This window comes from Argopecten irradians, chromosome 1, assembly GCF_041381155.1.
Source record: "Argopecten irradians isolate NY chromosome 1, Ai_NY, whole genome shotgun sequence".
Classification (NCBI taxonomy): Eukaryota; Metazoa; Mollusca; class Bivalvia; order Pectinida; family Pectinidae; genus Argopecten; species Argopecten irradians.
The window spans coordinates 16563741-16573186 of record NC_091134.1 but is presented as its reverse complement, the minus strand read 5'-3'; the positions used below and the strand labels follow the sequence as shown (position 1 = coordinate 16573186).

The following is a 9446-nucleotide window of genomic DNA, read 5'->3' as shown; positions in this document are numbered from 1 at the left end:
GTATTAAAAAAAGGAATAATCACTAATTACTAATTCCAAAGTCTACTGAAAAAATATTCTAGATGTTCCTAACATTTCGCCAAATGCCAGGTATCCAAAACGGAAACCAATGAAGACATCAAATTGAAGATCGAAACACCATGTAGTAATATGTGCAACGTAAAAGTTATTTTAAGGAATACTAATTCTATTTTCAGATTTCAAACCGATGTTTGGATTGGGTTTTACACAGAAAGTTCGAGTTGTACGGGCTACACTTGGGTTGATGGAACCTTGGTCAGCTGGGCCAACTGGGATTATGGAGAGCCAAATAATTGTCAAATAGAATTTTATGGCCGACTTTCTCGAGGAAAAATGAGGAATACGCCAAATTCACGGGAGCTTCAATATATCTGTGAATTTCAACAGGGTATATATATTCTCCTTTCTATAACAGGGTCTTTGAATGTAGACATAATAAAATGTGTTGTTTTCTTTTATCCAATAACTATGCATGTTTCATAATGGAAAAACCATGTGATAAATTCCATAGCAGTTGGTTATTACTTATAACACCTACGACGCCTCTGATTGGTCAATTTCAAGATCTTTTGATTCCGATTTGCTTTCAACTTCAGGCTACTTTCCATAGCACATTTTCTTTAAAATAACATTGTATTTACTGTATAATATGTAGATGCTTATTCAAAGTATTAAACAATAGAATATTGGTTCTCTATTAAGGCACTATTATAGTTTATGGCGGAAAGATATCATTACACATTGTTTGGTGGTAGGTTTCCCTGAATGAAGACGAGAAAATGGTCACCACGGTATAAATATATCTTAGAGTTAAAATTATGGGTTAAATAAGTTTCCCAACGCGTGACTGTTGTTTATCATGTTTATTAAACTCTCGTTTGTTAATTGTCAAATTTTCAAAAGACACTCGCTAAAGCTCGTGTCTTTTCAAAATTAGAAAATTGACTAACTCCAGTTTGATTGACATGATAAACAACAGTCACTTGTTGTGGAACCTCTATTTATCAAACATTCACCGCACTGCTACGCTGACAGTGATCAGCAATAATACATTATCTTGGTATTTGTTTCAGACGCGACCTCCATGGTGACAGAGGAAAATTCTAAATCTCCAATCGGATCAGCTGGTGGAACTACATACACAACTTCCGTTACAACAGGAACAACCGGACATACCACTGAATATACCCATGTTAATGATGATGGAACTGACGATACTACCACAGAGCTTGATCTCACAACTTTACCCACAACATCCGCTATGGCTGAAAAAGCTGAACTTACTACTTTCGGTCCGGACATTGCAACAGCAAACGCATCTTCAAATGTTATTAATGACAAAGAAAAGATGACCACTGCAAGCGTAAATGCTACTTTACTTCTAACCAATGATGATTCATCCTGTCTCTGTAGAATAGATCAGGACAGCACAGTCCCGCTTCAAGGCATTATTCCGAACTCTTCTGCTCACAGAAACATTATGTTAGCGGCGGGATACGTTCAAGCATGTCTAGGGAAAATCCAATGGGGAAACATGTCGTTTAGTCTCAAAGAAGACCAAAAACTGGCTTTGATCAATGCTTTAAAAAAAGAACTGACTGTTGCAAAGAAGTCTACAAGCTTGTACAGGCGAAAGCGGATCAGCGCCCAAGACACCAGGCCAAGCTCTGTATCAGTAGGCTCCTTAGGCATCTGCCTTTTTATCGGCTTCTTTGGAATTGTTGTGGCAATCGATGCATCAAGACTGTATTCTCATGTGGCACAGCGGAAAGGAAAACACCAATAAGCTCAAGTCTACACGATTACTTTTTTCTTTTCACCTTTGCAGAATTGATACAATATTTTAAAAAAGGAAAGTTTAAAACCTTTTTGTGGATATTAGCGAGAGTGTTTACTTTCTGCTAATTATACTAGGCTTGTGTCAGTCTCTCTGGTGATAGATGAGAGTTATATGTCATGTTACATCAGGTAACGACGTGAGGCGTACGTTGTTAATTAATTAATTAATTATTTTTAACATTTCTTTAAATGATATCTAGTAACCCTGACAAATTAGCTCTGTTATCGATATATTAATTTTGGTATGTGATAGAAGTCATCTAGTCCCGATATGAACATTTTTAGTCCTTTATTTGTGTTGTCCTAACAGATACACAAATTAAAGAATCATTTGATGTACTTAGATTCAATCAGACTATGTGCCGCCGCGTGCCATTATTGTACACACTTGATGATAACGTTGACTCTTTGAAACACAATAGGAATATTATCAACATCTATTCACAGCCAAACCTTTACTTCCTTCGGATACTCCAATTGATTTCATATTTGTCTTTACGGCGCTTATAAGACAAAGAGTTCTACGGAAATTACTAATATTGAACTTTTGGGATAAGCAAAACCAAATGGTATTGATATCTTTATTCAGTCAGTGAGAGTACATATGCAGAATTATTGACCCGATCTTTTATCCGACTGTTGATCTTGTTTAACCTATTTACCCTACCCTGACCGAGACTTATTTCAGATTCTTTGTATAGAACATAATTGTGTGCCTCAACATAGAAGTAAAATGAAATAAATTACATATAATTGTGACAATAACCATGGTGCACGACTGTATTCAGATGATTTCTAATGGCACGATATCGAATTCTGAGTTATCTGGTGTAAATCGAATAACAATATGCATAAATCATCCTTCAGTAATTTAAGCATGCGGCTAGTTCTTCTATTAGAGAACAACCAACTTAATATTTTTATATAGACCACAGTGTTAAGGTTTGTTAAAGTTTTATAATGTATTATTGAAACAAAGGAATATTAGTTAGCTATTATGTTCTATGATTAAAGTCTAGGTTCTCACATAACACTAGACAGAAAAAAAGGTTGTGGTCCTTCAGCTCAAACTCCAACCAGGGTAGCTATATTGAAATCAGGCGCATTTTGCACTAAAAAATCCTGAAATTCTAATGTTTTTACCTATTCATTATCAAAATTGATATTTTGAACCTGAATCATGATCTGAATTTCCAAATTCATATCATTGTTATCTAGGAGTAATTGCCTGTCAGAAAACATTTTTACTTTTGAAATTCATAATTAGCCAGCCAATCAGCGGTCAGGCTGAAACTCTATCCTTGGCTCAATTTTGTATATACAAGGGCCATTTCGAAGGACTTTTTTCATTTAGTTAGTTGTTCCCTATTAATGGTGTGTGTTCTCCTGAAAAAGGCGTGTTTGTCTCCGGAGGAGCTAAGTGTCGCGCAAAAATAAACCTTGTATTGTAAGATACTAACCAGGTTTTCTCTTTGTATTAGTCCATAAATTTTATTCGAATGGTCTTATGATAAATATTTGGTAATTAACTTGAATAGATTTTTATGTTATGAAGATATTTAATATACAAATTTGAGTTTACTCTAGATAAACCGCGAAGAGGTTTATGATAAGCGTACACAAAGGATTTTATGTGATATCTCCATAATATAAAAAAATCAAATTAATCCTTATAATTCAATTTAATTAAGATATGTTTCAAGCACAGGAGCAATGAAGTTACGCATAATTTTAATAGTTCAAATTGGTTACTAAAAGGAAAGACAGCACGCTATTATTTAAAAAAAATACAGCTCATCTTGAATCATGAAATTCATTTAAAGTGAAAGTTCATCAAATCATTTTACTTAAACAGGTTTCTGTTAATGTACATGTCTATCTCGGAGAAGAAGTTACAATTTCAAAGGTAAACACCTTAACTATGGGAACAGATCTTTCAAGTTTGTAGAATCTCAAATGTGGAATAGTCTGCCCAACGATCTTAGACTAGTTGATAACTACGGGTTGTCTGTCGACTGCTTCGCTCCTTTGATGGCCAGTTTGTTCGTGTACTATTTGTACTAACCCCGCAAATAGAGTTGCTACCTTTGACATATTTCCTTTAAGTCATAGTCATAATCCAGTGTAGATAGTCACATGGTTTCAACACAATATTTTATCAATTACCTTTAGTTTAATATGTTTACATCTTAATGAAATCATTGAAGAATTTTTGATTGAAGACAACTTTTAATTTACACTATGTAAGTGTTTACATGTATTCTGTCAATTTTTACTTTTTGTCATATTGGCATATAAGTAAGTTACACTTTTGCAGTGTATTGATACTGTTTTAGCAACACCATTGTGATACACTAGTGTTCAATATTAACTTACTGTTTTATTCCCTATAACTATGCTTTCAATATACCTCATAATGTTATAATAGTATTTCCTGTGTCATTGTAAAGTTTATCAGTTTATGTTTATAAGATATCTAATGTATAATTTACATATACAATGCACATTTATGCTTGTTACCTTGCAATGACGCGGTCCTCGTATAACGGAAAAGACTTGTTTTGTACCACAGATATGACTATGAAACGCTTACGTTCATCAAATATACATCCGTAACACTCGATGATAATACTACATAAATGATGAAGTAGTCCTGTAGCTACTTAGTTTACTTTTGCGTCATACAGTTCCAGAAGGATCAGACTGCATATTTTTACCGGTATGGAGGGAGGACTCGTTCGCTTTGGAGTTCTTTTCCTGACTTCTGTCTTTTTTTATCACGGTAAAGTATACATTTTATGATTTTAGATATACAGTTATCGCTTTCATGTTCTAATTTTCTATTTTTGTTTGAATATTCTACACTGTATGTTAATTGTTTTTATCATGCATGTCTAAGGTTGCATACAATTTGATTAAAATACATAATCTGTTAGCGTTCGTTTGATAAGAGGATCTGACAACATCCTATTATGTGTCACGTTCGGATGACCTTTTTGATATGGTCAATCGAATTGCGGCCTGCAAAATCTGGACGGGGAATTTCAGGGGACGAAATAATTTGGAAAAGATGTCAGAAGATGTTTTATGTACGTATTCATATAGCCCAAAGAGCACATCAAAGCTAAATTCATATGTATAATGGAACAAAATGACGTTTACAATTGATAAAGCAAGGTTTAGAACATGTTTTTTTATATGATGTTATCAAATGGTATAAAGCTCATTCGAACATGACCCCTAAGGAATGTGTCGAGCAATCTATTGAACGGAATGATTATAAGGATCTGTATTTTAAACAGATTGAGGATGTCAGTAGGGTTCCTAGAATCTTTACAGTAAACTTGCTTTAGAGCAAATGCGTATTCTGTATTGATATCTCACAAAGGGATACTATAAATTGATTATATTTTGTGACTGATTCATTGTCTTTTTCACTCACCGTACGCGAATCCATATACCTCCCAATAATTTGTATAAAATGACATAAAAACGATGACAGAGAGATCCAACACAGAGATCCATCCGTTTCAATTGGTTCACACCACGTTACTATACAGCATTACATTACAATAATGGGACAAGTAGTTACATATTCGTGCGGTTTACTGTGATATTAGTATACTGTAAACCAAATGTCTTTAGTGGCTTTCAAATTTCGCGATTTCCATAGGATTACGAATCGTGAATTAAAAACCTTTTCGGAAATTCATATTACAGTTTACAGTACACAAGCGATATTTTAGCATATCAGTAGCATAATTATATAGCTTATATGTTATCCATTGTTTATATTACATTCATTATATCGCTAAGATTAATAGAATCTTACATCGGTCTGTGAAGTGTACAGGGATATCTTAACCCGAGTGAAAGATTATCGCTGGACAACCCGTGGCTTCCGTGTTTGATTCTTTTTCTTCCATACGTAATAGAAAAAAATGATGAAATTCCAAATGTCTTACAGCTTTTCATCGTGCCATTATCGCAGGAACGTCGTTATGCGTCAAAATTGATGACGTCATCTACAATGCGCGCCGCAGTTACGCCGCATGTATTGATGACGTCATGTTACACCCCCTGTGTAAGATAGAGATATATTTTCCCTAGCAACCACGGGATATCCCTGTGAAGTATGGGAGAAAATTTATCCCACTTGTCCTTACGCTTTTACTATCAAAAGTACATGTACCTTTATATATCTATTTGATAAATATCAGTTATACTTTGATCAAACGTTAAAGTTCTTAATAGAATTGTTCTTGTTTACTTTATTTTACAGCAAATGGCATATACATCTTTCGCGAGAAGAACACAATTTGGTCAGACGCTAAAAAAGACTGCGAGGATTCCGGCATGACACTCGCAATAATTAGTGATCAACAAGAACTTCACGAACTGCAGGCTTGGGATAGCCAACACGGTGGCAAAATGTCAGTTTTACAGCTTCGTCCAAGTCTTTTTTTTCTATTTTAATTTCTATATTTGGTGATTCAATTGGATTTAAAAAGCGGGATAATCCTTTACCAAAAACGCTGTAAAATATTCCTGTGGTTGCATGACAATGTGCCTAATATAATTATTTTCATGGTCATTCCCAGTTTTTAATATAATCATAAGGTGGGGCCTACTTAGTGAAACGGTGTAATTGTTCCGTTGATGGTAACGGTTTTGTTGGAAGTTTATGTAACAATTTAAAAATACCTAATTATCCCAGTGTGCGTGTAGGGTTTTTCGGAGATAAGGAAATCAAGAAATTGAAATTGAAGACATTGTTGTATATGCAGCGAGACTTCAGTTGTGTAATCGTAATCATTGCAGTCTTCCAGATCGTTTATTGCGTTAGGCCACCAGCTGATTATCAACCAGTAGGCCAAAAACCGTCACCATTAACCTTTATAAGAAGAACAAGCAAAAACATGAACGACAAACTAATTTCAAAAGTAAAATTCTAAGTCGAAAACGTTATTTTATCTGATGGCATTAAAATTAGGATGGTGAACAAAGCTTACGTGATAAGTGTCGATATCACGCAAAATGCGAATATTTAATCGCCAAAACAGTCGACGTGGAAAAATCCGGAATTAGATTTTTTTTTTATTCATGTATCAAAATTGTTATATATTACTTCTAGGTCGATCTATCATTTGAAAATGTATGTATAAGACATACTAGGATAAAAAAATAGTCTAGCTGATATGCATCGAATTTTTATTAAACAAGGTTTGTGACCTGCTTGAACGTTGTAGGAAATGCGCCGAGCAGCGGTACATTTTCTTAAGTGATGTACGTAAAATGTGTAGGAGAACCTTTTCTTCCAAATGTGCATTTTTCGAACATTTAATTCGGCGAAAATTGGGTTAAGGGCAAAAAACCACTCCAGGAGGTTGGGGGTTGGGGGTAAATTGGCCCCTTGCATCCCCCCTTCCTACGCCTCTGCATAGCTTCCTTAAAGCTCCACATACTCTGCTATCAGACGCCAATTCCAATGTCTACTTGAAATAAATAACCTCTTCCTAACATCAAATGTCATTTAATAATATGTACAATGTAATAGTTTTAAATGGGAGTACTGAATCTAATTTCAGATTTCAAACCGACGTTTGGATTGGTTTTTATACAGAAAGTTCGAGTTGTACGGCCTACACTTGGGTTGATGGAACCTTGGTCAGCTGGACCAACTGGCTTTCTGGAGAACCAAATCGTTGCACAAAAGAACTTTGCGGCCGTCTTTCTGATGGCAGAATGAGGAATACGCCATGTTCAATGAAGTATCAATCCATCTGCGAATTTCAACAAGGTATATATCTCTTCTTTTCTAGGAACTAGGTATTTGAATGTAGAAGTGATACAATACGTTGTTTTTATTTATCAAACATTTACCGAGCTGCTTCGCTGACAGTGATCAGAAATAATACATTTTCTTGGTATTTGTTTCAGACACGACCTCCATGGTAACAGAGGAAAATTCTGAATCTCCAATCGGATCGGCTGGTGGAACTACATACACAACCTCTGTTACAACAGGAATAACCGGACATACCACTGAATATACCCATGACGTTAATGATGATAGAACTGACGATACTACCACAGAGCTTGATCTCACAACTTTACCCACAACTTCCGCTATGGCTGAACAAGCTGAATTTACTACTTTCGGTTTGGACATTGCAACAAAAAACATAATTTCAAATGTTATTAATGACACAGAAAAGATGACCACTGCAAGCGTAAATGCTACTTTACATCTAACCAATGACGATTCATCCTGTCTCTGTAGAATAGATCAGAACAGCACAGTCCCGCTTCAAGGCATTATTCCGAACTCTTCTGCTCACAGAAACATTATGTTAGCGGCGGGATACGTTCCAGCATGTCCAGGGAAAATCCAATGGGGAAACATGTCGCTTAGTCTCAAAGAAGACCAAAAACTGGCGGCTTTGATCAATGCTTTAAAAAAAGAACTGACTGTTGCAAAGATGTCTACAAGCTTGTACAGGCGAAAGCGGATCAGCGCCCAAGACACCAGGCCAAGCGCTGTATCAGTAGGCTCCTTAGGCATCTGCCTTTTTGTCGGCTTCTTTGGCATTGTTGTGGCGATCGATGCATCAACACTATATTCTCATGTGGTACAGCGGAAAGGAAAACACCAATAAGCTCCAGTCTATACGATAACTTTTTTACACCTTTGCAAAAAATGATTTAAAATTTTAACAAGGGAAAGTTTAAACTTTTTGTGGATATTAGCGAGAGTGTTTACGTTCTGCTGATTATACTAGGCTGGTCTCACTCTCTCTGGTGATAGCTGAGATGCGTATTTTTTTCAATTTATACAAATCATATTTTCTAACTTAGACAAAATACCCATGTTATCGATCTATCAATTCTAGTATGAGAAAACAGTCATCTAGTCCAATTATGAGCGTTTATAGTGTTTATTTGTGTCACCACGTCATAAGAGTATATGTATAAAGTTCACGTTGAGTTCTTTAAACGAATTATATGAATGTTATTTACAGTCAATGTGTAAAACAAAGTGAATGGACAATTTTACCTTTTTAAAAATGACAAGTCAGCATAATTTGACATCATCATGTAAAACCAAAATACAGGGGCGTAGGAAGCGGGAGCAGGGGGGGGGGCCGTTGGGGGGGTTGGATGGTGTTACGAAATATTTAGGACCTTTGACCCCCTCATTACGTTTCATCTTCCTACGCCCTGCAAATATCTTTCAGACGGATGTGCACGCTCTACTACAATGTAATTTTAGAAACTTTTCGTCAGACCAACAATAACTATTCACAGCCAATCTTTGGTTCATCCAGACGTTGAATTTGTCATAACGTCGCTGATAAGACAAGGAGTTCTATGGAAGTTACTAAACTTGAACTTTTGGAATAAGTTTTGTTATTGATTATATACAATGAGAAGTAGATATTTAAGATATGGCTACTTATGAAATTCATCTCAAAGTGATGTAATAATAAAGTTGTATGATCTACAACTTTTCCTCATTTTGTCATAAAAAATCTTTGAAAATGTTCTATATATTTTTCTACGCCTCTCATAGTTTATAAAATTCC

General features: G+C 35.3%; 2 protein-coding genes across 2 annotated transcripts; both read left to right on the top strand.

Moving 5' to 3' along the window:
- The first annotated feature begins 206 nt into the window (after positions 1-206).
- LOC138309783 (uncharacterized) lies at positions 207-2302 on the top strand. The gene is made up of 2 exons (XM_069250997.1): positions 207-409; positions 1095-2302. Exons 1-2 carry the CDS (start codon positions 355-357, stop codon positions 1805-1807), a joined length of 768 nt encoding a protein of 255 aa, XP_069107098.1. The 5' UTR covers positions 207-354; the 3' UTR covers positions 1808-2302.
- Positions 2303-7454: 5152 nt separating this feature from the next.
- LOC138309772 (uncharacterized) lies at positions 7455-8970 on the top strand. The gene is made up of 2 exons (XM_069250986.1): positions 7455-7660; positions 7801-8970. The coding sequence occupies exons 1-2, from the start codon at positions 7606-7608 to the stop codon at positions 8517-8519; spliced, it is 774 nt and encodes a 257-aa protein (XP_069107087.1). The 5' UTR covers positions 7455-7605; the 3' UTR covers positions 8520-8970.
- Positions 8971-9446: the final 476 nt, after the last annotated feature.

Bases quoted from the DNA above. Each gene is read 5' to 3' on its own strand.
- LOC138309783 (XM_069250997.1), top strand. From the start codon at position 355: ATGAGGAATACGCCAAATTCACGGGAGCTTCAATATATCTGTGAATTT. The intron at 410-1,094 runs GTATATATATTC...TATTTGTTTCAG, and splicing joins TATCTGTGAATTTCAACAGG to ACGCGACCTCCATGGTGACA.
- LOC138309772 (XM_069250986.1), top strand. From the start codon at position 7,606: ATGAGGAATACGCCATGTTCAATGAAGTATCAATCCATCTGCGAATTT. The intron at 7,661-7,800 runs GTATATATCTCT...TATTTGTTTCAG, and splicing joins CATCTGCGAATTTCAACAAG to ACACGACCTCCATGGTAACA.